This window comes from Necator americanus, chromosome X, assembly GCF_031761385.1.
Source record: "Necator americanus strain Aroian chromosome X, whole genome shotgun sequence".
Classification (NCBI taxonomy): domain Eukaryota; kingdom Metazoa; phylum Nematoda; class Chromadorea; order Rhabditida; family Ancylostomatidae; genus Necator; species Necator americanus.
Window position 1 is genome coordinate 10,634,803 of NC_087376.1, and position 27,980 is coordinate 10,662,782.

Consider the following 27,980-nt stretch of genomic DNA (forward strand, 5'->3'; position numbering starts at 1 on the left):
GTTTTTAGTTTTTTACGTAAAGCCATAAGACACCTTACTTGAACAGTATAAAGGGTGAAAAGGCATTTGATGAGAAGGAAAAAAGATTGTAAAGCCTTGTTATAAGTCGTCGTCGTCGGATTCCTTTCTTGTGCAGTAACACGCCAATCCAACAAGAATTGCGAAGAAAAACAGTGAACAAAAGGCTAGCATAGCCGTTGCGAACTGAAATTATGCAAATACTTCCCAGCATCTGTAAGCACGCGAACCCTTGCAAGGTGTGGATGAAAAATCAGCACTATTCGAGGTGGAATTAAAGCACTATAGATAATATCAGCAGTAATAGATAGTTGTCTTACGAAGTCTCAGTTCCTTGCCGACTCAAGAACCTAGCATAAAATAAATGGCATGAAAGGTGAGACAACAACTTGTTTCAAAATTTCATTTTTTTTCGAAGAGCTTTTTGCTTTTGTTTTTTTTTGGCCGTATTTTTGCGAGTAAATCTTGTACCATTCCGGCCAGAAAAAAATTAATATGGAAGCAAAGCAAACACCTCGCCAAGAATTAATGTCATAACTGAATCATTTGCTCTTAGTGAGTTGGTAAGTGAATGAGTACCTGCATACTCACCAAATGTGTTCGGTGCGCAGACGAGTATCCATCCTGGTTCTCTGCTATGTTAGCAAGTATTTATTATCGTATTCTTATTTAAATCAACAATAGTACACATTAGTAGAATATCAACGCAAAATTTTCCAAGTCCCGTTCTAGCCTTTGAATGATTTAGGTTCAAAGTTAATATTTTAAAAGAAAGAACCTTAGCAAAGGAAACATTTTCACGAAACAGTCTCTCAAACAGGAAAAGTATCATCGCTTCGCTTGATATAGAATGAGTACATTCACATCTATCAAAAAGGTCATGACTGACATTGACATTTTCAGAATTTCTCATATTCGCAGACATCAGCCACAGCACGGGACTATCAACAACCTTTTTGGTTTACTAAGATTTTTCCATCACTCACATCCTGTTAACTTCGTTATTATTCTATTGATTCAAAACAAAATGGAAAAGCTGATGAATTAGCAGTCGGGTTCCGCATTTGCAGTGTTACACGAGGGGATGGGGCAATTCGTGCAAATTCCATCACATCAATGCAGGATTAACATCTGCGGGATGCAAGGGACAGGATAGTCAGGTAGCAAGGCACAGAAGATTAGGATTTTCTTCAAAGTCATCTACAGCGGTAGTCCAAATACCATGAACGGAGTATAGATGATTATCTCTCAGTGCTCCATTGATTTAACCAGAATAGTGGAGCCCTTCAGCAACCCTTTTATGAAAGCAGCAACTGCCACTGATGAGTGACGACTTCTCGGCAAACGCACGTCAGGCGGCCTGCTCGACTCAAAGTTAGGGAGTTGTGGGAGTTGCCGAATGAGGAAGCCGTCGGAAGACACGATTGCACTTGTGGAGATCTGAACGGACCTGTCAGAGCAACGAAGGATTGTCACAGATGTCATGGTGAGTTCGACTATGGAACACGAAACTAAGTTAGAAAGCACATTCCTGAGTTCGCCGATTCGCACGAGCTAATCATCACAAATACCAAATTTCCAAGACGCCTCAGGAAAACAACACGCCCGTGGGCTGGCAACAAAACGCGACGATACCCACCTGGAAGAAGTGCAACCCGCCGAGCGCTCCAGGCTGACTGGACAGCCGCATCCCAGTGTGAAGATATTTGAACGCACCATCGACCGCAGAATAGGAAGCATTGCCTATCTGCTCAGTAGTCAGTGTGGTCTCTTCACCAACTGCAACACCACCGATGCCACCCACGTTAGACGGCTCCTGTTTCAGTAGCATCGTGAGAAACAAAAACTGCTGAATCTCGCAGTACCCGACTTGGAAAAAGCATTGGATCGTGTTCAGCATGAAGTCATGTAGTGTGCTTTACGAGGAAATGCTGCTTCAATGTAGCTAATCAGATAGGTCCAAACCCTCTCCGCAGAACTACGGTGTGGAGGGCAGGCTGCCGAAGGAACGTCCGCAGAAACCTGCATCAGGACTCAGTTGCTCCGTTGCTCTCTCTCCGCTTTATTATCGTGATGGATATCATAACGGGAGACTTTTTGAAGCCTGCGCCATGGAAGCTACTCTACAACGATGACGCCATGTTAGTGTCTCAAAACAAAGAAGAAGTGGAGTAACAAACACAAATGTATCACGATAGGCCAGCAAGTCTGGACTACGTCTTAACGTCAGAAAGACCGAGTGCATAACGACTAACGTAGGCGAGATTGGCATGATCTGGACTAACGACTAACCTTCCGAAGACCGAACTACCAACGGTGTGCTTCGTGACAAGAGGACGCCAGACTTTCTCAAGCATAGTATATAGCACCGTAATTCACCCAGTAGCGCTCTGGCCAACAAATGGTGGCCAACAACCAAAGAAGTGAAACGTCTGTGATGAAAGTGAAGATGTTGCGACGACCAATTAGTGCCACTCGACTCGATCAAATCCGCGAAAAAAAATATCCTGCAGAGACTAGCCTTTCCGAGAAAATGCGTGAAACTCGCTGGTCACGTCCTACGGAGTGACAAACACACTCTCCGTAAGATCAGCATAGGCCCAGATATACACGGAAAGCGAGCAGCAAAACGAGTCTTGATATGGTACATATTAATATGGAACTAGCTGGCATCCACCCCGATTAAGCAAACGACTGGACGTAATGGCGCTATCCAACCACAAAATCGGACCACTACACAGAACAGACGCTGAAGAAGGGTGTATTTCAGGAGTATGAGCGCGATCACGTCCACTTCCCTCCAACCATCGAAAAAGAACGGCATGGGAAACGGCTCTATCGCACCGAATTCCACTACTTCGCACCTGACAACGAGCCACGTATGCGAGAGCAGGCATAAGTGACACCTTTTTAGGTGAATCATAAGAAAATTCGATGTTCAAGGCCGTTTACCACGTTGCTATTCAAAACAACTAGGGGAATTGAGCATAGTCGCGCTCATATTTGTGATCTACACCTCTAACTCTATTATGATGAGTCAGATCCCAAAATCGTTAATTTAGTAGTATGCTGCTTTCAATAATTGACTATAATACTATAATAGTAATGATAATAATAATACCAACCAATAATAATAATATCCAATGACTTATTTAACATAATAGACGGACTGATGTTATCACCTGACGCGATTGCCTGCACTTTTGCCGGAGTGCATCGCCCTTGTAACTCTGCCCAACCTTCTCAATCATTAGCAAGCGCCTGCATAGAGTCGATCTATTTGTTGCTATTCCATGAAATCCAAAACCAGACGTCTTGCCTGTCGACGCCGAGTGTTCTCAAGTCCTCTTTCATCATTTTTAAAAAAAATTTTTTCTCAGTTCAAAATTTTCGGTTTCGGCCAGGAGGCCTATTCTAGCTTGAACCCGACAAACTCTTCAGTTAAACAAGGCAGTCTTCTCCTCAGTATGAGGCAAAAAAAGAAGGCAAATTTCTGGGGCCACTTTCGATGGCGCTCCAAAATGTTCACACCTTCCACGTATCACCCGCAGGTACACCATGTCCACTTCTGCATGAAGTTCTTCGTTATGCCACATCATTGGCCAAAGTAGCCAAGCAGCCATCTAAGCAGCTTCCTTTCCGTGCAGTCAAGCCTCTCCGTTACCGTGGACGGTGCTGCCCAAGTCTCCGATCCATACATCATGACAGGGGAAATGCAGATAAGTAGACTCGCAGCTCGACTTCGGTAGAGGTCAACCACAGACACTTCGCTGAGGGGTCCAATGCGGAAGTGCACTTAACGCATTGTTGAATATTTCTCTCGTGGCTGCAATTCTTCAGCATACAGCCCATGTAACCAAACTCATCGACCGATCGGTTCGATCGCTTGCCCATTCACTCTGATTCCCATTAGAGGTTTCGAGAAGACCCATATTTACTTCTATTAGGATGTTCAGAAAGTATCTGCCGAAAAACGGCAAATTTTGTCAAAAAGACACAACTTTTTAACAACATTTTATTAATCGACGAAATAATCTCCATCAACATCGACAACCTTCTGCCAACGTCTCACAAGGTCACGGATTCCTTTGGCTTAGAACTCCGGCGACGTTGAGGCGAAGAAAGCCCGAAGGTCAATTTCGAGGTGGTCACCTCGAAAATGACCTCGTCATCGTAGCGCTTCTCTTCCAGGTGATGCTGAAGGGGTCAGAAGAGGTGGCAGTCGCTCGGGGCCAGGTCTGGGCTTTACGGTGGGCGAGGTAGAACTTCCCATCCGAGCTCTAGAATTTTTCTGGAAAGTCTTCTTCGCGAAGTGAGGGCGCACGTTATCGTGCAGCAGGCCAACGTTGTCGAGCTTCGGGTGCTCCTTGTGGATCTTGTCGGCCAGTCTCTGCAGTTGAGCGCAGTAGACCTCGGCAGTAACTGTCGTGTTGTCCGGCAGCAGTTCAAAACGGTCGATTCCATAAACTCCCCACCAGACGCTCAGCATGACCTTCTTCTCATAGATTCCACCTTTCATGAAAGGATCCGTCATTTCATTGCCAGCGCACCACGCACTTTGTGGGTGTGGTTGACGTAGAGGACCCGTTTTCATCTTTAGTGACAATGGTGCCCAGCCAGTCGAATCTGCGGCTTCTGGAGAGCAGCTGAGTGCAGATGTCCACGCGTCTTTGGCGGTTGCCGTCGCTCAATGCATGTGGGAGCCACTGACCGAGTTTTTTCACCATTCCGAGAGATCGCAGTCCAATGCTCACGGTGGACAGCGAACAGCCAAGACTGGCAGCAAAATACCGCACACCTTCATATGGATGCTGCTCCGCCAGATTCTTCAGTTCGTCGAACGATACTGCAGTCGGTCGACCAAAACGAGGCTCATCTTCGAGTTTCTTGTTTCCGGCTTTGAAGCGCTGGAACCAAACGCGCACAAGCCGCTCAGAAGCGGCTTCAGTGCCGAATACTTGACTTAAGTTTCGATGGGCTTCAGCAGCGGGGTGGCCAAATTCGAACTCGTAAAGGAGTACGTGTCGAATATGGGTGGAATGTTAGGCCATTATAGGATGAAATAGGCAAGGAAGAGGGAGCCAGATATGTTATGTGTATACAAGCGGTAGTGTCCTTATATAATATATTTAAAACGGGAACTTCCAGAACATCTCAAAAAATCTGCGCTACTGCGAAATTTTCGGCAGATACTTTCCGAACACCCTAATACTTACAAGGTCAAAGACGCAGTCCATAAGAGCCGAACAGAAAGAGTCCTGCCACTCTCCCTTGTCTCGCCCCAATTACCACTTCAAACGATGATGCACATCCGACTATATTCGAATGTTCGGTTATTCATGTCAGCAAGTAAACGAACAAACCTTCCTAGTACTCGGTGAGAAGCGTATTGAGAAGAGTTGAAAGCGGCTTGAAGTATAGAAAAGCTAACTGCACTGGCTCTGAATACTGCTGCCACATTTGGGTCACTCTTCTAACGATGAACACGTGGTTAATCGCAGATCAGCCAAGATGAAAGCAAACATGTTCGTCCCAGTATTTAATAAGCCGATCCAGGATAATCCGTTCTAAAACCTTGTACATAACACGCCACAGTGAGATTCCTCGACAGCTCCTATGATCCGTAACGGGTAACTTCTTGTTAAGAATTATTATAGGATGTCTCCGAATCAGGTATCCTTTCGTAAGATGATGTCTACCATCTCACGAGTCACAAAAGGAGGAAGATATTTTGGCGTTTCTGCGCCAATTCTGTCGTCTCCATCAGACTTTCCGTTTTCTTTTGGATACAGAACAGAACCTACTGCTTCGTCGGTGAATCCTCGCTATGAACGTGCTCGAGTTTAGGAGCTGATAGCGCTTACCAGTTCAGGAAAGTGTAAAGGTGATCCCTCCAAATTGGTGGAGTTTTTCACCGATAACCACTCAATTAGCATTGTATTGATGACTAGTAAACACCATTTCATCTTGCCGCTCTACTGTTATAGTAACGCATAGGGTTTCCGCGGGTTCTTGTCTTCTCACATCTTTCTAAACTCCTTCGCTCTTGCAGCGCATTCGTTTTCGCGGTTGTTTTGCCGTTGGCGACGCAACTTCCTTCTCAAACGCTTTTTTGACTGAATTCGCTGGTGCTGAGGGCGGCGCGTACAGAATTATAAATGTATTTCGTTTCCGCAGATGCAACGACAAATTTCTTCCGTGGCATTAGAACCGAGAGCGTTCCCTTTGCAATGTCCTGGATGCACTTTGTAAAGGAATTCGCATCGCAAAGCTTCTTCCTGGTACGTACTCCAACATGAAAAGAATTACGTTGGCCGAATTTCGTTCTGCAATCTCCGTCTTTCCGACCTGCAATGTCGACTTTCGGGCAAAGAGGAACTCCTCGGTTTCTTTTATGGAACAGTATCTTGAAGCTGCGACGTCGCAAACAGCTCTAGATTTTCGGATATCCGACTCAGGAATGTTCCTCGTCAGAAAGTAGTAGAGCTAAAGCTTGAAAGACCTCATTTTCCGCTTGCGCTACTCTTCAGGCGTTAAAAGGGTTGGCCACTGCCGTAAGCTCATGGGGTCGACGACTCCTGTCGAATGAGAAAACGATGATGAGGCCCGTCTGTTCACATAAGTATATCGAACGGTTATCCGACGTGCGCGTGCGACGTGCTGTTGGATAATACCATTTTCCTAGCAGATCGGACTGCTGTTCAAGTCCTATCTTCACATTCGCGTAGAGTTTGACAACGACCACCTGCTGGCTGAGTATTTCAGACATCACCTCATTGAATTTATCATAGAAGGCGTCCCTGTTGTTGTCTTCAGTGGTTTCCGCAGTTGCATAGGCAATTGCAGTCAGAATTTTTTTTTCAGGTGTACAAGACCGCATACAGACGACGTTGAGCCACATTCGTCCACCACGTTATTGTAATCGTTCCACAAAGCTGTCGCGCAGCCTCCTACTTTCTTTTCAACAACATTCCCGCAGAAGATCGTGTAGTCTCCAATACAGATAACGCGCCAGTGTCTGATGCGTGTTTCCTGCAGTGCAGCAAGGGTCACACAGGATATCCAAGAAGTTTAGGCAGGGCCGTTTGTTGGAGCTCACTTAGCAAAACGCGTGACTGCGATTAGTGAAAGCAAGACCACCATGTGCAGATAACAGTCAGACTTGTATACGCGACACCGCGTATACAAGTAAGGATGACACCTAGTCATAATTAACTATAATAATTAATAGTCATAAGAATAACTCTCGTACCTTATGATATTATTCAAGTCGTAATATTCATCTTACATTAAGAGAAGCAACTGTAGTTTTTTTTTTATTGAAAAGACTTCTCTGACAATTCTGCTATTGTCGAATTTTTTCATTCATATCATCAGTTTTGAGTTGGAGTCATTCAGCCGAAGTCTGAATTGAGATCCTATCAATGTATAATGGACGGGTGTAGTGTAGCGGTTAGAGGTTCCGCTCCCTGCACGAATGATCGGAGGTTCGAATCCGCCCTAGTACTCACCAAGCCCTTCATCGTTCCAAAATGGTACCAGACTTGTCTGGGAGGATAAAAACACTGATGTGACAGTTGACTTGACTTTGACTTGACTCGGCTAGCCACCGCAAGTCATTGTATAGGTCAGTAACATGTTCGTAAACCTCAAACTATTCTGAAAGTAGGGCGCATCCCAAGCGCATTGATTAACGCCAGATACTTTATCATTTATCCTTTTATCAATGTATAATATGTTGGTTTCGGTGTAGGCGCATACGATAACAAATATTGCAGAAAGTAGGAGTCAAAAACCAGAGTTGACACGCATCCGCTCAACTGACTAGTTAACGACGGTTTAGTTCACTCGTTAATTCTTGCTAAAACATGGTTTTCTATATACTCTTTCTTCTGGTCGGAAGGAAGGGAAATTTAGTCGAAAAATAAGACTAAGGCAATTCTTTTTTGAAAATTTGTGAAAAGGGTAACTCTGCGAGCCGCTTCCTAATATTATCATTACAATTGAACTGTTATCAGAACACCTTGGAATTACGAGTTTATCGCCCTTCTCTTCTAATCAAGCTATTCATCTACATAGTTTGAGAAAGCGCTAAGCAATTTGCAACTAGCAAGCGACCCAATTGCATTTACCAATCACATGTGTTAGTAGTTTAATGAAGAGCGGAAAGAATAATATTCTGAGACTATGTTGGACGGTATTTGCGAACTAAATCCCTGAACTACCAGCGAAGAAGAGGATAGCAAGAAGTGTTTTGCTACATTCGTGGGCCTTCGTTCTCCTTCGACGCAAAGTAAGACCTTGTAAGACCTGCAGGGATAAAATCGGCTTGTGTACAACCGTTCCTGTAGAGACCTAAAATACCTGAACTGCTAACCTAAGTAAAGTGGTTATCTCTATTAAAGTCACTGGCGTATCAATCCACTTGAGATGCGCCAACGCGTTTTAGTGGAATTCGTTATCGACGAAGTTTTGGAACGAGTGTTGGCCTATACAATGACTTGCGGCGGCCAGCCGATGGTCAAGTCAGTGTTTTTATCCTCCCAAACAAGTCTGGTACCAATTTAGCGACCCCGGAGGGATGAAAGGGTTGGTTTGCACTAGGACGGTTTCGAACCCTCGACTGTGTGGCTACAACTTACCTCTAACCGACTGCGCCACACCCGCCCTGGTTATCTCTATTATGTCAAGTAATACTCCTATATGACTAAGTGGAAGCTGTCCTAACTATTGCTTTAGTATATGACGTAACAGTTATTATTGCTTCACTAGTTCGGCAACGACACTAGGAGCAATGTAAACCAATGGTTGTTGATTTGGATATGCAAACGGCACTAAACGACTTCCACCGGAAGTGCGCTACCCACCTTCGACTAAGGCGAAGCAGGTGGAGTGTGCCTCAAACAGCGAAAGAGGAAAAGGATTGAACTCGATTCAGCACATTCGACGCCAGCTGCACACATTTGTGCAATAGCAGCTTACAACAATGTAAAAGGCATTTGAAATGACCGCCAGTCATTCATTACAACGAAAAGAAGGAAATCTAATTAGAGAAACAATTTAATTAGAATGTACATTATATACCTGCCAGTTGCCTACATCCCTGTCAAGTTGAGCTATTCGTTGCAAATTTCCAACATCTACAGCGTCCAAGGATCTGGCATACCAGTTCCAAAAAACGTGGCCTTGCCAACGGTATCCAACCTGAATTCACGAGATTATACGAGATAGATTCGAAATCCAGCAGAATGCAGCAAAACAAATCGTAAAACCCTTACCTCCATAGTTGGACTGTCCGTTATAGACAAGTAGTTCAACTCCATCGCGTTGGTGGATGTCCAGTTAAAGGAAAACCCAGAGTTATCGGGAGTTGGACACCTGAAGACTAGAATTCTTGTATATGAAACTTTCTGAACAGAAATTAGACGAACATGATGTGGACTCTTAGTTGTTTAAAAGCATCACCCCACGAATCTGGGGTGGTGTAGAGACCCACGTCTCTACTCGTGATCTATTTTGTCCATTTTGTTCCATGTTATGACTCATATTGTAGCTTAGTTTCGTTATCAGCTTGCTGATCAGTGCTAGGAATAGGAAACATAGCTTTATCAAATGACGATCAGCAACGAGCTCGACTCCGCCCTCATCTACAGTATAGGAGGAGGGAGCTTGATCACATTGTGCTTTTTTGCCCATTCCTTATGCTTTGTGCTGGTGGTTGACATTAGGATAAAATTGTCTTTCTCAAGGCATTCGAGACCTAGTCCCGCGTGGCGACATATGGTGCATCGGCCCCGCTGAAGGATGACGAAGATCAACGGAAAGTGAGTTCAAGCTTCTTCGAGCTTTATGTGTGACGTCTTGCTCGCAACGTCCTTGTCGTTGGCACGCTCACACTTCCTCAGCACATCCACTTGTCCTGCATGACTTCTTCACTGTCTGCTCGTCAAGGCACTCTGACGCGAGCCGTTAATCGGCTCACTGCTCTGCTCGAGAGGGACAACGACTTATGGACTACGAACATGCTGGAGCAACCAACAGAATGAGCTGAACGTCACGACTACGCACGAAGCCTTCGGCTACGAATCCGGAAAGCAAGAGCGATTGATGCAGAAATCTCCAACGTCGATGTAGCACTAGAAAAGTACAGCACTGCAGCAGACAATCTGGACCCAGACACTCGTTCTATTTCACAAGTTCTTCAGAAAGCTTCCGCAAATGTCGAGAGAGCGGATAGCTTGCTGGACCAAGCAAGAACATCTCTGACGGAGTTGTTGAATCTTCAAGAGGAATTGCAAGATTGGGAAAACTTCAACGTATCAAACGGAAATATACCTGCGGTGAAGCTGACCCCCCTACCACTACCCAAGTTCAGTGGACAACTGTGGGAGTGAGACACATTTTGGGGAGCGTTTGAGCATGCTGCGCATTCACGTCCAATAGACGATCTGTACAAGATGAATTACCTACTTGATGCCCTCGAAGGGGAAGCGAAGAAAACGGTCAAGCAGTATGAAGTTTCCAATGTCACATATCCTCTGGTGGTGGCGCACCTCAGAGAAAAGTACGGAAACAAACAGGCACTCATTGACCGGAAACTTTGCGAACAGGTATCTTCAATCGAATCGCAACTCCAGCTCAAAGGGGGACACGTCGACAATAGCTTCCTCCAGAAGCAACTCCTTGACAAGTTCAGCGAAAAAAACCAACGACATGTCCTCAGGAGGAAGAAGCAAACCTCTCCAAACGAACAATGCACAACGGACGTTCTTGTGGCTATCATCAAGGGATACATCAACACGGAATTGCGAATTGTGCGGCAAGTAGACAGGAAGCAATCGAGCAACAGCCAGAACTCAATAAAGGAGGGAAAATGGGAACGAACAGCGCTACCCACACGAGGCTCGTACTCCTGCTTCTACTGTAACAAACCTGGACATATGCCAAAGGATTGCAAGGACGTGGGAACGCGTGAAGAGTGACTAGGCATCATGAGAAAACGAAGACTGTGTCACAACTGCGGATCCACGGATCACTGTGCCACACAATGCAAGAGGGGTGCTTGTAGGATGTGCAATGAATTCGGACATCACACGTCCATATGTAGATTGGTCTCTCCTGCACAACCAAAACACGTCATTCAGCCGCCCCGGAACAAAACTGTCACGAAGGCAACCATAAACAAGACCACAACGAAGATGAACACTGTCACGTCAGAGCAAGAACAGGAACAGCCGAAGGAAGTCAAAACAGACATGGTCTTTCATGTCACTTCGGCAATAGCAAGGACAGCGTTCAAGTCTTAGTCGGACAGGTGCAGGTGGAATCCCGCGACCAACACACTGGAAGTAGCCCATGTCGTGCTCGATACCGGAGCTGGCCGGTCGTTTATCAGTGATGAATTAGCCAATCATCTCCAGTTAAAGGACGTGGACTCCATCGAACTCACTATCAATACCTTTGGCACACCAACGCCTTTGAAAAAAGTCTGTGGAGTAACTGAACTTCAATTATGGGACGCCGAAGGAGATACACACTGTGTCACAGTGACCAGAATCGACACCGTTACGGAACCGATATCACGTAGCACACTTAGTGTGGAAGACAAACGATTCCTATCCGACAACGATATTCGGCTATCAATAAGTCCAGACGTACGTGAAGTTCGGCCCAGCTCCTCTTAGGATATATATCTTTTCACGCTTTGGAACTGTGGCTTAGCACAACAGACAACACTTCCATCTCGTCTACGATTAATTCCATCTAAACTTGGATACCTGGTATCGGAACGTGACAACAACCAATACGACGACGATGACACGACCACAGGAAGTTTGAAGTCACTGGAATCTAATGCTGAGGAACAATCATGGGAAAAATTTTTTACGCTTGAGTCCATCGGTGTACACGAATTCACAGGATCCAGCTGTGAGGATTCGAAATCCATAGAGAAAAAAGAGGATGGGCACCACGTAAGATTTTTAGTGCACTATCTCGCACACCACGCCGTCATTACACCCCAAAAAGAAACAACGAAGCTGAGGATCGACTTCGACGTGTCCGCGCATTTGAAAGTATATCCATCGCTGAACGATATGATCCATCAAGGTGCCGTAATCCTTCCCAAGGTTTGTGACATTCTCCTTCGTTTTCGCATCGGAAACACGGCCGTCATCAGTGACGTTGAAAAGGCCTTTCTTCAAGTGAGAGTGAAAACTGTGCGACAGAGACCCTACACGGTTTCTATGACTTCGCGACATCACGCAACTCATAGTCTCTTCGAACATAGTTGTCTACAGGTTCACACGTGTGACCTTTGGATTGCTCTCCCTTTCTTCTCGCCGGTACGATAAAATACCACCTCAACCATTATGTGGAGAATTCTTACCTGGCAAAGGAAATCACGGAGAACACCTATGTCGACAACGTCGTCATCACAAAAGCATCGACAGAAGAAGGCCTTCAATTGTAGAAGAACTCCAAGGATCTCTTCCGAGAACTTTGGATGAATCTCCGAGCGTTCCTGTCGAATGACCCAACCCTGATGCAACAGATTTCTCCGAATGATGCCAGTTCATGACCTACCCAAAAAGTTCTGGAGATCACTTGGCAATCCGAAAACGACCAACTCATCCTTACGTGCCACTATCCCGATAAAGTAAAGACCACCAAACGATCCGTTTCGGAGCAGGTAGCGGCAATTTATGACCCACTCAGCTGGCTCACACCGTTGACACTGCCAGGGAAACAGTTCCTTCAACAGCTATGGAAGCTCGAATACAAGTGGGACACACCTTTGTTACAGGAACATCAACAGCTCGTGGAATCAATCAACGTGGAGCGAACTCGTGGAATCAATCAACGGATTTCAGACAATCCAAAGGAGGATAACCCAGATCGGAGCGAACTCATGCATCATGCTATTCGCTGATGCTAACAAATCTGGAATGGCGCGCCTATTTAGTAACAGCGGAAGGATCACGTTTACTTGTAGGGAAGTCAAAATTACCATCTCTACGCTATCTCTATCTAACACTACGATACCAAAGCTGGAACTCAATGCAGTCACAATGGCTGCAAGGCTTGCCTACTCGGTGTATGGAGAATCCAGAGCCGCACGACGACTGACAAGGTACTGACCCTCTCTGACTCCGAAATGGCACTGAACTGGATTAAGTCGACTCCAACCGAAACTTCAGCTGGAGTTCTGGTCAGCAACCGCATCAAGGAAATACAGACGATTCTTCGCAACATCCACACTCCTGTACAATTCGGTTACGTGCATACCTCCGACAATCCTGCCGATTGCGCAACCATTGGATTGCACAAAAGCGAATTCGCAGACCACATGTGGTAGACAGGACCACTTTTTATAACTCGCCCTGAAGAGGACTGGCCGACAGAGTGTCGGCTGTTCACCTTGTCAGAAGATCTGCTAGCAACCAATTATGCGATAGCCACAGAAACGGACCCACACGAACTGCTAGATTGGAAACGCCACAACAAACTCGAACCCATGCAGAGAACTGTCGCTTACGTTTTGCGCTTCCTCGCAAAACTTTCCTTGCAAATAAATGAGCACTTGAGTAGCCGTGTTGAACAGAATATCCCAGAACACGCTTCCTCTACATCTTCGGAATTCATCACCACGAAGGAACGGGAAATGGCTCTACGAGTTGTTATAAGACATCACCAATCAATACACTTCCCAGCGTCAAAACAAAGGATTTTAAAGCAACTAAATCTCCGATATGATAACTATGGCATCCTTCACTGTGGAGGAAGGTTAAGAAATGCACAAATTCCTCTGGACGCGCAACAACCAATACTCATTGCCCCAAAAACACCACTGGCAAAGATGATCGTGGAAAGTGGACATCTGCCATATCACTGTGGTACAGGACAAACCATGTCAAATGTCAGGCAAAAGTTCTGGATTCCAAAACTGCGGCACATGACTCGACAAGTCCTCCGACAATGTATTGCTTGCCAGAAAGTGAACAATCTCCCCTTTCAATACCCTGACATGGGCGAAGCAGCAAAGCAGAATGACGCTCTTACCAAAGTATACGGCATCATAATCACATGCGCTACTATCCGACTTCTTCATTTCGAGATGGTTCTGGACATGTCCACATACACCTTGTTGCATGCCTCACGGAGGTTTTTTTGCGAGTAGAGGGGTCCCCAGCAGCATCACATCCGACAACGGCCCTTATTTCCTCCCAGGGGAAGAAATCCTCGGTGACGCCGTTCTTCCAGTCATCAACGATATCACATTGGCATCTACAATGGCTACGAAAGGAATTGCATGGAAGACTATCACAACATACGCTCCGTGGCAGGGAGCCTTTTATGAAAGATTGATAAAGTCTGTAAAGCAATCCCTCTACAAGATCATGCACAAGGATATCCCGTCGCTGGAAGTCTTAGGAACCTTACTAGTTGAGATCGAAGGAAGTCTCAATAGTCGCAAATTATCAAGAGAACGATGGGAAGAACTCCGGTGTTACGGCCCATAGACTTCATACAACGCGATATGATAATCACATATCCGTTCGAATCACTAGAAAGCGACTACGAAGACTCGAACTACCTTCCACCAGATGAAGAAATCCAGTTGTGGACACGTCGTCAGACTGACGAAGCTCTAAAATCCAGTCATCAATTCACGGAACGTTTCTGGACAATATGGAGTCAGCAATATTTGCTCAGTCTGAGGGAGACTCACAAGCCCACCATCGATGACAAGAGAGGATGCAAGACAAAGCCGACTGTAGGAACAGCAGTACTAGGTACGGGTTTCAGGTGGGTTATGCTTACACGGGGTCGTAGATTGTGAGGAAGAGGGTGATTCCGTCCATTTTTCCTAATTGCCGTGAAAAAAAAACGGCCCGGAAGATGTGGCGCATGTATAAGGCTGGCGCGCTCCAATAGAACTCTTTGTAGGCAACAGTGCCCCGGAACGCCACACCTTCCGGGCCGTTTTTTTTACGGCGATTAGAAAAAAATGAGCGGTTTCTGCAATTTACGATCCCGTATAGTTTTTAACCATCGGAAATTCATATCACGTCAGATTCGTGGGGTGATGTCTTAAAGAAGGGCAATTGAAAAGATAGATAGCTACCAATTCCTTCTGCTGCTATTCTGCTTTTGCTTCTTAGAAGAGTAAGCATCTCCTCATTAATGCATAGAAGGAGGGGTGTAGTCCATGATTCTCTGCGCATAGCACACCCAATTCCCCATAGTAGCTCAGTACGCATTTGAAATACCTTTGCGTAATCCAGCCAAGAGATGAAAAGCAGATTACGAGCATGAGCGTGTTCGCGCACAATTCCCTTCAAACGTCCCTAAAAACGGCACCGGAAACTTCTACGATGTTCTACGATATCACAACCCGTCGCGTCGCCGTTTCCCACGGCATTTTTCAAGATGACTAGGAACAGAAACAAGCGTGGTTATGGGACACGATCCTCTCTTGCTCTTGCTGTCAATTCAATATGTTGGAGATTTCGTGTGTTCCGAAAAACCAAAATAAAAAATTAGCCGAGGAACAATGGGCAAATTTGAAATTCGGCAGCTGACAGAAGCGAATAAACACCAATTAGCAGAAGAAGCAAAGTTGCTGAAATGTTATTGAAATATTGGTGTTGAAATATTCCCATTTTTGTTCTACTCTGTTACTTTTCCTAAAATCTATGAAATATTCTCAAACACAAATAAAGCACATAATACGACAAAAGAAAGAGAATGGTCAAGGACGTAGGTCGAATTAGAGAAGAATGACGAAAAAAAGCAAAAAAAAAACATTCTATTCCTAGAATATGTCAGGATGACACAGGTTCGACATCCTGCTGAGCGAATTTTTGCAAAAACGTTAAAGACATTATAAACCTGTACAGGTTTTCCATAAGGCAGATCATGACCCTCCTGGATGAATGCCTAAGGTGCTCCATATTTCGCTGGTCGGAGCACTACTACAGACAGATCAGGGGCAAAGACTAGCTCCCACACTAGCCATTGCATTCTTGTCACCCATCGACGAAAACCTTTCCTGTACTGTTGTTACATTGATGACTGTTGCATTATATGTCCCGCTCTAGACGAGATGGACACTTGCTTCGAGCATCTAAACCAGCAATACCCTTACATACGTTTTACACGGGAAAACCAAAAGAAAATTTGTTGTCCTTCTCTAGTCCATCTCTTTCCGTTTACCCTTGGAAAACCAAGAAATCAGTCATTAGGAATATGTTCAGGACATCCGTAGGGGTGTCATCTGATGTCCAGGAGCGGATCAATGCTAACCTTGCGCAGCGGATCCCAACTTCTAACTTGATTTGTGACTGAGATCTTGTGGTTTGTACAGCATTACGGTGAATGGCATCAAAGGAAGTTTAGAACTTATGTCACTTCCTATTCCCGTTCCTTGCTCTCCTAACTTTTATCTATATCGCAGATGGTCATGTACGTAGTGCAGGATTCCCACTATCTAACCTAGCGCAGCAGATCCCAACTTCTAATGGTTACACTGTTAATGTACCGCGGAGGCCTTATTGCGCGGCGAGATTATGCCACAGCGGATGGCTCGAAAAAGATCAATTTCCGCTTGCCTTTCATAACCGAGGACCTGAGTAAGGCGATAAGTGCCAGTCTGGTTAGGAGCGGTTTCGATGACCAAGTGAGAGTTGTGGAAATGCTTCCCACAAATCTCAAGAATCGGCTAATCCTAAACAGAAGGTTCGATTGCATTTGCCTGACTCCAAACTGGGTAACATGCCCATTCGGTGAGGCAGGAGTCTGCATGATCTCTAGTGTAGTTCATTTAATTTCGAACAAAACATGTGAACAAAGTATTAGCGAAACAGGGTAACCTCTTTGTATTTGTATTAAAGAATATCTAAATGGGATGAAACATTCAAACGCAGCAACCCCTCTCGGAACTCATCGCAGAAAATGTCATGGAAATACTCCTTTCTGCATAGCTGCCACGATCCTATCGTATGAACCCGAAACTGTGGCTCGCAGAACTTTGGAGGCGCCTTGGATAAACGCTAAAAGTCCAAAATAAAGAGAAAAGAAGAGTGCATAGCCGTGACCAACCAGCTGGCTCTGTATCAAGACCTTTGCGGGATTTCATCTACGGGGTCATATGCGGGTCGCATCCTAATTAGTGTTAGCGGAGCGATTTTATCACACGGAAGTCCCCTAATGTCACGGCAATGGGGCTACTTAAGTAAGCACAACTATTTGGGCTCTTTTGGTTTCGGTTTTCACTGTAGCATCTTGAAGAAAGAAAAAGAAAGGAAAGATGACTTCTTCTGGATAACGCATTTGAGAAGATATGTCACAGTTGATCTGACTTTCCAGTTCCTGATGAAAGGGATGACACCGAAACATTAGCCGTAATAAAGGTTGTTAACAATCTTGGCTCTTGCTCCAATTTGACAATCGACAAGTTGTAATCCCTATACCAAGATTCAAGCAAGATCGAACTTTCGCGCCTCTGAAAGATGTATTAGCGACGAATGGATTGATGCTGCGCAAGCTCTCGCAGATTTAAAGACGGCACACTTCGGCGAAGATGCGGTTAATCGCGTCAAACGTTTATATCATGATATCAACCCGCCGATTAAGGCGAGTAATTCAAGTTAGTCATGGTTATTACAGCTTTTACCGTGAAACGATCCTTTAATCCATAAGCCTTTTGGCTGCTAATTATTAAGCATGACAAGCGCTAAACTCTTTGAAAATCTGCGCGCAACTGTTCATTTGAGAACGACCACGTGAGAAATCTTCCAGCGTTTTAGAAGCACCATTTACACTTTATCAATTGTCGATTACCAGTTGTCAAAGGCATCTTCTAAGTACGATGCCTGTTCCTTATTCATCGATGTCGACAAAACACCAGTTAAGTACCAGATACATTTACTGTCAAAGCGGATTACCGAAAATCTGCTCGGAACATGAGAAATGGACACGTATTCTGATATCCTATTTACATACCGGCGATGGAGATGGTAACAATGGTGATTTGGGTAGTGGTAGTGTAACCGCTTCACATATTGTAAAAAAAACAAAGCCTCTAGCGTATCAATCCGCTTGTGACCTATTCATGCGAGGCCCAGCTGATGTGTCAAGTCAATGTTTCCATCCTCTCAAACCAGTCTGGTGCTAATTTATCGACCATAGAGGGATCAGAGACTTCATTCGTGCTAAGGCGCTTTCAAACCATCGGTCGATCGTGCAATCAAAGCCACGTCCTTACCGACTGCGCTGCATCAACACTGCACATCTTAGACTTAACCATCTGGTGTAACCAGTTCGCGTAGTTCCACTAAACTGAAAACTGCAAACTGTTATTGACAGCTGGAGTGGGGTTAAACAAGTGAAGATCGAAAGATTTTACTGTTGCTGCTTTATCATATATAGGTAAACAGAGTTTCTCTGACTACCTAACAAACAGCATTTGCGTCCTTCGAGCAAGTCCTTGCTCACCTTCAGTGTTCCATCTCATTTCTTTTCAGCAATTTCTTTTCGACAAATATTTTCTTCTCGAAATTTGTGGTGCTCTCAACTTTGCAAAGCTTGCGCATTGCAAATAAACATAAAATGGCTCTGCCACCGAGTTCGTCATCAAGTTGGTTGTGTGTCAGTTGGTCAATCTGGCACTGCTTCTCTTGTTTCAACGCCCAATATTAGACGGTACATTCCCCTCTTTGTAGACCGCTTTTCAAGTTAAAAAAGACAAGAGATAGATATTCGGAATGAACAATTGTCGTGGGCAGCTGGAAGCGATAACCACTCCCACTTGTGAGGTCTCGGACGACTAAACTCTGGGTTTTCTGTCAATTAGACGCCTAAGAATTGAATGTTACGAGATGTTTGTTTGTTACGATTATACCGCAAGTCTAGCCCAAACACTCACAAAACCCGTATCTCATTTGAGTCACTTGCTTTTCTTCGCGCTAACCCTGAGCCCGCGAACGATGTGAAAGAACAGAAAATGGAGGTTTGACTATTGATGTTGCCTGTTGCTATTGTCTTCATGCTGGTGTTGTTTCATTGTCGCCAGATGGACTTTTTTCCACGACATCAGAAGTACCAGCTTTTTTTATTCTTAAACAAATTCGTTACTAGTACGAAGACCTTCGATATTAAGAGAACCTTCTTCCGTCATTTTGTGCAAATGAATTGAAAGGGATGCAGCAATGAATATTTCATTCGAGACAATGAAGTCGGGACATGCATTTTTTGCTTACGCTAGTAGTCAATATAGCCGATAATTCTCGTTATTTAGCCGAACCCGCTAAACGTCTAACTGGAATGTATCCATTCAACCACTTACTACATATGCTCAGTTACTTGTTTCTCAAAAGGAATATCTCGTGACAACTAGGCGGCATCAAATTTAAGACCTTGCCGACATACACATGATGCCGGGCCTCAAACTCTAAACGTTCAAACAACACGCGACATAACGCCTGAGATTCAAGTACCCTAAAATCCCATAGATAAGAGCGGTTTAATTTACCGGTGAAAAATGAATTGGAATGAAATTGAAATTGAATGCAGTCACCCCTCTAACTTGATGGATGGATAAATAAAAATCGGAGAAGAAGTTTAGAAGAAGCTCCGCCCCTCAACTCTAAACCCCGCCCACTTAATAAACAATTCATATAGAAAAATAGCGATTTTAACGGAATTTCTGCCGGAATCTCTCTAGAAATGCCGGAATTTGATCTCTGGATAGAACTTGAAGAGCCCATTCGATCAGTAAAATTCCATAGATAAGGGCGGTTTAATTTACCGGTAAAAAATGATTTTGAAAAAATATTTTTAAAATTTTATTTGTATATTAAACAACAAGGACTCCAACATACCTAAACATAACACTAAACTTTTCCAATTTCTACTTCGTCATCATCGTTTATATTCATCATGGCAAAATCGTTTTTGAGATTTTCCAAATCACACAATGCTTTTTCAAAGCTATGTTGAATAACATCAGATGAAATGGATTGGAAACTTTCGCTAACTAAAAATGCAGCTTCTTCGTAGCTCATCCTTCTCCTTATTCCACTTTTTGTGTAAGTTGCTTTAGCTTCATCTCTCATCCATTTTTCCCAGCCAGCTTTCAAGTGGTCTTTAAGCGGTTTGTTGATGCCGACGTCTAAGGGTTGCAATATTTTAGTCAATCCTCCTGGTATTACGGCAATTTTGCTATATTGTTGACAAAATAGTTTCACTTCATCAGTTACGTGGCAACGAGCAGAATCAAATATCAGCAAAGAGCGATCAGGGTCGGAATTGTGATTTTCTCTTTTGTTCCATACTTCAACGACACTTGTTCTTCTTCGTACAGAGAGCTTTTTTCGCGCCATAAACAGGATGCACCAATGCGCAGATGCTTTAAAATTTTGGTGACCATGCTCTTCTGCTAATTCCTTTGCTTTGGTCCTTATTTCTTTCACCGTGACAGCTCTATTTTCTTCTCGTTTTTTGACAACCCAGTTGTAGATGGCATCTTCAACTTCTTCAACGCTTGGTTTTTTTGTATCGTCGGGCTCTCTTCGTTGCTGGCATCTCTTGAAGACTTTGTCGATCAACAACCCACTTTCTTATCATTGCTTCAGTGACTTCAAAATGACTAGCCGCTGCCAAGGTTCCATGCAAATCACGATAATTGACGGCGTCTAGCTTGAAAGCTGCTGTATACGATTTATGACGTTTCATAGCAGGTGATACAGGATAGAAAGAGTATAGAAAACAGTAAGAATAAAGGTAGAGTTGTAGGCTATTATTGCGATAATCATGAGCACACAACGCCAAAAAAAAACGTATACAAACGTCAATTTTCATTTTCTAGCACAAACCGCTCTTATCTATGGGATTTTAGGGTAATATTCGTCTAACAAAGGTCCTGAGACCCTTACCAACCAAACTGTGATATTTTGCCCAGTAACTTGACGTCAACGGCGGATTTACCGCAGTTGATAAGAGGTTTCGCTGTCTGCATGATCAATCGGAGGTTCGAAACCGCCCCAGTGCGAACCGACATTACATCCCTCCGGGGTCGAGCAGCGGACTTGTTTAGAAGGATAAAAACACTGATTTGACACGTCGGCTAGCATCCGCAACTTACTGTATAGGCTAGTTACGATGGTAGACCTCAAACGACTCTGAATTGAAATGAATGTGGTTGCGCATCCTTAGCGGATTGATTGACGCCAAATACTTCATGCTTTACCATTTATCCACTCAAATTTGTCACTAACTCGCTGGATAAGTCACATGTAAATTGGTGAGGAAGTGATGAGCGGTTGCCCTAAGCTACGAAAATTTCTGCAGAAAATTAAGGATGTGAGAGTTTGTTCTAGCAAACAAGATATCTTCTTTTAATAATGTGATAAGTGTGTGCAACAAATGAACCATCTACTACACAGTAGAACCCTTCAACTTCTTCAGAAACAATGTGTGGCAAAGGATGAAAATCTTCCCGGAAGGGTATGAGTTGATACTCAGGTTTAGACTAAATACTAAATACTCAATAATGAATACTTAAAAAGATAAAATATCCTACATGAAGGAATACCCAAAACTGAGTGCTCACGATCGCTCTACCTCAACCATCTTCATTCGAAAAAATTCCTAGACAACAATTTCGAGATGCCTCCGTACTTTGGACTTGAAAGCATCAGATTTCTGTGCAAGTGACATCGAAAGAAAACAATCGAAATTTTTTTGTTCATGTACCAACTCAACAACCCACCCATGGCGGGCGAAGTTTACAATGAGGTCGGCAAAGATTTCAACTACTCTTTGATCCAGTTGCCAGTTCCTATCCTTCCTTCTGCTAAGGAAGCGAGGCGTAATGTTGAACAAATGTAGTCTGTCGGCTCCATGAAATGCACCTGAACAGATCGTTAGGGAAATTTGTTCATGCCTACTATTCCAGAAAATCTACTCACGATCATAATCGTAGAAATTTTCACTGATATGGTCGAAAGAGTAGAGAAATACTGGCACCTTCTGGTTAGCGTAATACGTTGCTAAGCGGGAAGCTGGCGCGTCGTACCAAAAGTGAGAATACATCTTAAATATGCTCATTTTGCACACATGGAATGGTTCCTAAAACGTCTTCTCACTTTTAATACAGAATCAAACAAAATGCTGGTAGAGAATGATGGATCCACTTTCGTCCACACATATTGTGCTTTACAACCTTCAGCAATCAAGCGATGGTTCTGAAACTGTTTATATCCCAGAGTGAGATTGTCCGCAAGTTTTTCTGCTAGAGGAGCGTTCAGAGCGCTGAAGTTCACATTCTTCTCGTTCAGAATCACTGCAACACAAAAGAATATCTCAACATGACTGTAATGCAAACAGATAAGATAGTGATTGCATATCATTTGAAAAATAACTGGGCAACCTAAAAACAAACTTACACATACGAAGAGAACTTTCGTCGCGTGTGGTTCCAATCATCATTGGGATTTTTTTTCTATGTTTTGCGAGATCCTCTGGTGCATCAGGAATTACACCATCTGGTCCATCTACTACAGGAACGAATTCTTGGTAATCATCCCAGTGAAGCCGCTGCAGTAGTTTTTTTTTACAAACTACATGAAGTGAAAGCAGAACTCTTTCGCATACCACTAGAGGTACAGTAAAATCGCTAATTCTTCGACAGAAGACGAAAAAGACTCTCCATTATAAAATCTATATATCAAAAGATTCGTGTGTACGAGCTCTCTCGATTGGATATAATTAAAGCTCTTAAAACGTACCACTAAAATCCTTTTTGAAAAAAATCAAATGCGGCTACACGTTAGCATGGCTGAGTCCGAGATAACTGCGCCCCTAGAACACATGGTTTTTGACATGAATATATTTTTCGACAACTTCGGTGTTTTGCATTGTTTATTGTGATTTTTGGAAATTCGTAAATTGTTAACAAATGAGGTGAGCCTTTTGTCGACATAACATCTTAGAGAAAGGTCTTTCCCCTGCAAACTTTTCAGATTTGTTTCTACAATATGTCTCAGCTGCGGTCTATTTTGAATATGTAAAGATGAAGGCTTATGTGATTTTAAAAATAGCTTATTTTTCTGCGATTATCGGAAATTCCTTCAAATATTATGTTTTTTTAGGAGGAAGAGATCTATTGAGATCTGTTGAATGGTGTTGATTTCAAAAAATTATGTGCCATTCAAATTTTCATCACAAAATCCTTCTGACTCTGTGGAAGGTTATTGTCATCTAGGCAGGCTTGCCCACCAGATATCTTAGGCTACACATCGAACTACGGCTGTGTTGCCGCATTGATTACAACATTTGAAGATTAGATTAACTGCAGAGAAGAATGTTATACGTGCAAAGCGATATTCTTAGGAACTGGTTGTTTTATTTATTCCTTTCATTCCCTTTATTTTTTGCTATCTGCATTCTAAATCTGAATTTTTCTTGAAATGTGTGGATTTTTAAGAATTCCCAAGAATAAAGCAGACTATCTCCAAGAATTTCGTTTTGTAAAAAAGCATTCCTTTCTGCAGTTGTTCTATTCTTTTCAAGGGGTAACGGTCAAGAGGTACTTGTATGATGTGCCACCGCGTATCCAGGAGGCTAATGAGCATCGATAATTGCACTGAGATCTCCTGACCGCGACATTATCGTTAAAGTAGCCTGGTTGCTCCGCTTGTGCTACGTCTTGCTTACGCCCCGCCCACGCTACCCTCCCCGCGTATTGTGCCGCATCTGCTGCTCTTACAGCGAGTTTTTTTTTTTCGCGTGCCCGCAGCTCTTACGATGCGCTTTTAGAATCGAACGAAGAGGAAAGCGCTTGGTGTTAAATGTTGTATGAAACTCTAGATAATGTATACTTGTAGGTTAATATAAATGAATGAGGTTTCTACAGGTGATACGCCATTTAGGAATGTGATTGAAAATGAAATTGTCCTGTTTTGACTTGTTAGACGGAAACCACTCATCCATCTCTGGAAATGCAAAAGATGTTTCAAAAGTCATCCCATTAGTCGGTGTAATACTATACTTCTTCACTTTTTTCGCTTTCTAGGAATTTCTTTTTGCTTACGTAGCTGAGTGAAAATGGCATCCAACGGCCAGCGGGGCGCAAATGCCTCGCAGACATAAACGCAAACAACATATAACGCATTGTACCTAAACGTAGACCTCGAAGATACAAAGGTATCTGTTCGCCACTATTACACCTAACCTGCCCGCAAATTGGATTGAAAATTTTGGACATAAAGTTAAAATGACAACAAGTTATGTAAAACACCGAATTTGTAACTTTACTAGCAGAAATTAAAAAAAAAATTCTGCTGAGCTAGAAAGTCGAGAGACACGGGAATCCTACAATAATTAGTTCTCTTGCAGCTATAATGTCAGTCGTTCTCGGAGTTGCTTTGATGATCTGACACTATACTTTGATTACTTTAACATGTTACTTTAGTCAATTCTTCAACAATTTCAAAGTTGTGATACATTTTAATTATCGAAAAATTTATCCACTTCAAAAATCATATCTCCTAGGGGTCCAACTATCTTGGACTCAGCTTCTGCTAATATGTAGCCACATGTAATTTTTTCAAAAAGTATTTTATTGGTAGGTTTTAGGAGTTCTAACTATATCCAATCGAGAGAGCTCGTATACACACCAATCTATTGATGTATAGATTTAATAATAGAAATTAAATGTGGCGTGTTACGAAGAAAAGACGCATGTTTATCGTTTCCTGCCGAAGAATTAGCGATCTTACTGTACACAGATATTGAAATTCTCATTCGAAGATATTACGCAATATTATATTATGTATTATTGTGCAACATTTTATTTTAAAAAAAGAAATTTGCAACACTACAAATAAATAACACTATTTTAGACAAAGGATATTATTATTAGGTTGCGTACTTTTTTTTTGCACGCACATACCCTTTGTATTCACCATGAGTGTCTATTGCAAAGCTCCATCTTTGCTAAAGGGTTACAACTCCCTGGAACCAGAAACTGGGGGCTGAGACTCAAAGAACAACTCAGTAGTTGATTTCAGATTGGTGAAAAAGTTGGATAGTTTTTGCTCCAGTTTTGAGTTGTTGAAAGTTGTAAGAACCGTAATTATCTGTTATCTTCAGCTACTCAGCGAGGCAACAGTAAGGTGCGTAATTTCTAACGCTTTCAATGAAAACAGGTATGTCTTATAAGTTATAGCCACTATTTCAAACCACTGAATGATTTTATAGAATATCACTGCATGGGTTCTCATTGTAACACATTTTAAATCTAAAACCCCCTAGTGAAGCCAGGAGTTTTAGGGTGGCAAAAAATTATTTTTAACTTTTTTCTTACTTAAAACTATGACTAAGTGACCAGGAAAAGCCAACAAGAAGAACAAATAAACAAAAAAGACCAGACAAAAAGGAGATATTATTACTCACACAACTGAGCCGCTCTCTTGTGACCTAGTGGCACAATTACACCAAAGTTAACTGAAGGCAGTATATCACGAAATTAAGGTAGTGTGAAAATCTGATGGAAAACAGAGTTCGGGGTGTAGACGAGTTTGAGCATGGCTACACTTCATTCCACCTAATCATCCCGAGAAACGGCGTAGGCGTAGAAAATCGATTAGATAAATACTCGGGCTTGGATGCTTTCGAAATTTCTTTCAATGGTACTTCCGCTGTTCTTCCACATTGTTGGGACGGGACAAAGCAACACTTACATGCTACGGATCTTCTCTACTACAGTGCGTTTCAAAAGTATGTATCCACCCTGAATTTGATGATTTCAGGTTTCTCGCTCACTCCTGATGAACTGAAATAGTCTGATTAAATTCCTCATGGTGAGAAATAGTTAACTTGTTTTCGGAAAAAGTTTTCGTCTCAAACGAGAATGGGAGTTTTTTGAAAAAAAAATTGTTTCAAAAACATGTATCCCGAGATTCTGCACAGATGCGTTAACTATCTCACGTATTCTATAAACTCTATACAGAAGTGGTCTTCAACATGAGTGGAAGAAAATTAGATGAAGGACATACATGCGAGCAAGGATCGAAGATCAAGTAATTACTAGGGAGAGTAAAATAAGGTTGTGTAGACATGTGATGCGTCTTAGCGACTACCGTTGGGCCAGAACCGTGAGATATTGGGTTCTATACGACATTGGATGTACTACAGGAAGACCGCAGATCCGATGCTCGGATTGATTGACGAAGTACTTTGAAGAGCACTTAGACTTTATTGAATTATTTGTCTGTTTATGTTACTTTGCACTATCATTCATATCCTCATGAAGCCATTCTTAAGTATGTTTAAAAAAGGAATGTTAATCGAAATTCTAAAATCTACAAACGATCAACAATCTAAAATCAAACGCACACAGAATTACAGAAATTTCCTTGATATAATGTAAAGTAATAAGATGCCCGCTTTGTAATTTCACATTTTGCATTTCAGACTTCACAACACATCTAACCTTATAGTCGAGAATTTCCTCTCTCAATCTTTTTCGAAAACAATCCAACAGCTCGGATGAGTTGAACGATCTTTAAAAGGGAACATAAGTGTTGATTCGCGAGAATAATTAATACGAAAGTATTGATAGCAACCTGCACTGCATTTTTTCATTAAGTGCCCAAGTAGCGTTGATCGCCGTGTCTCGTACAACTCCTGGTTGCAGTGCTGATCCGGACATCAACAAGATCTTGTGAAATAATCCTAAAAATTTGAGCAAAATCAGTTTACTACAGGAGTTTATTTGCTATGGAAAAAAAAGCCCTCCAAGAAGTGTCAGCGTCGCCATCAATCTTAAATAGTAACAGCTTTGGAAATTTCTGTGTAGCATCGATTGTAGCTTAACATAACTCACAAGAAACAATGCAAGGTTTTTTCGCTTGAGAGATGAGATGCAAAGTAGGATGTTAGAGGGATATCCAATGCAGTGTTTTAAAGTGAGGGATTAAGTTTACGTTTGTATGCGCTCACTTTATGCTATATAGTGCTTATTGCACAGCATATAAGCGCCATAGTTATCGGGAGTTCCAGCTCTTGGATTATACGGATTTTTTAAACCTTGAACACTCGCGGTTACGACCCAGTTCCAAGCTTTCAATTGCTGGGATTTAAAAAGGAGAATTTCATACTTTCAACTATTCGGATATCTGGATTTTACACGATTAATGCGAAAGGGTATCATAAATTCGGAGAAAATATATGACAGCATGCGTTGTGCTAAGCCAAATTAAGTTCATGCCAAGCCAAGACTTGCCAGTAACTATCACTGTTGCAAAAGTGAATGAACTACAAGCTGGACAAATAATTTCCACAAATAGGTATGTAGTTCATGCGAACCAGCCGTTTGTGAGAATCATTTGTCTGTGTTGATTTTAAAAGCGGATACATAAAACTAATACATAAAACTAAAAAGTGAGTGGATTTTTGTATGGGCCTTAACGGAGAGACATGCACCAACAATTGCTGAATTCGCAGAAATGCTACATTTCAGACAGGAAATGCAGGGAAGCGGAGTACGAAATTATTTCGCATGCCGTAGCCTTTCTTGTGCTCAAAATTAGTTACTATGAGATTGTCTAAAAAAATTCGTAAGAATGACGCAAAAAGAAATCACATTCGGCATATATTCCTTATATAGCAATGTATAAATTTACAATTATCATTTTTCAAGCACTTACGGCAACGTTTCTTTCGTATCACACTTGTGCTATGTAAAAGTTTAGAGGTCAGTCAAATCAAGTATGGAGCCAAACAAACATTCAAAAAATTACAAACAAATCGTATCGCCTACCTACCATCGGTTTTAAAATTTCGGAGGATGAGGAGAAATCCTCTACAAATGAGATCATTTTGCAAATCATTGAGGCCACACTTTTTCGAAAGAGAAAAAAGTGTGGAATCGTGTTACCACATATGGAGCTGTGACT

At 42.7% G+C, this 27,980-nt stretch overlaps 1 protein-coding gene across 2 annotated transcripts; it reads right to left on the reverse strand.

Moving 5' to 3' along the window:
• Positions 1 to 99: 99 nt before the first annotated feature.
• On the reverse strand, positions 100 to 27,914 carry RB195_022231 (uncharacterized protein; the record flags this gene model as incomplete). Of its 2 annotated transcripts, none has more annotated exons than XM_064209286.1 (10): positions 100 to 204; positions 9,103 to 9,222; positions 9,297 to 9,396; positions 21,791 to 21,932; positions 21,990 to 22,113; positions 22,167 to 22,363; positions 22,467 to 22,617; positions 26,516 to 26,585; positions 26,649 to 26,757; positions 27,845 to 27,914. In XM_064209286.1, the coding sequence occupies 10 exons, from the start codon at positions 27,912 to 27,914 to the stop codon at positions 100 to 102; spliced, it is 1,188 nt and encodes a 395-aa protein (XP_064065167.1). The 2 variants fall into 2 exon arrangements, with proteins under 2 accessions (XP_064065167.1, XP_064065168.1); XM_064209287.1 differs by lacking the exons at positions 100 to 204; positions 27,845 to 27,914 and adding exons at positions 4,187 to 4,653; positions 4,730 to 4,925 and having other exon boundaries at positions 26,649 to 26,734.
• Between the last annotated feature and the right edge of the window lie 66 nt (positions 27,915 to 27,980).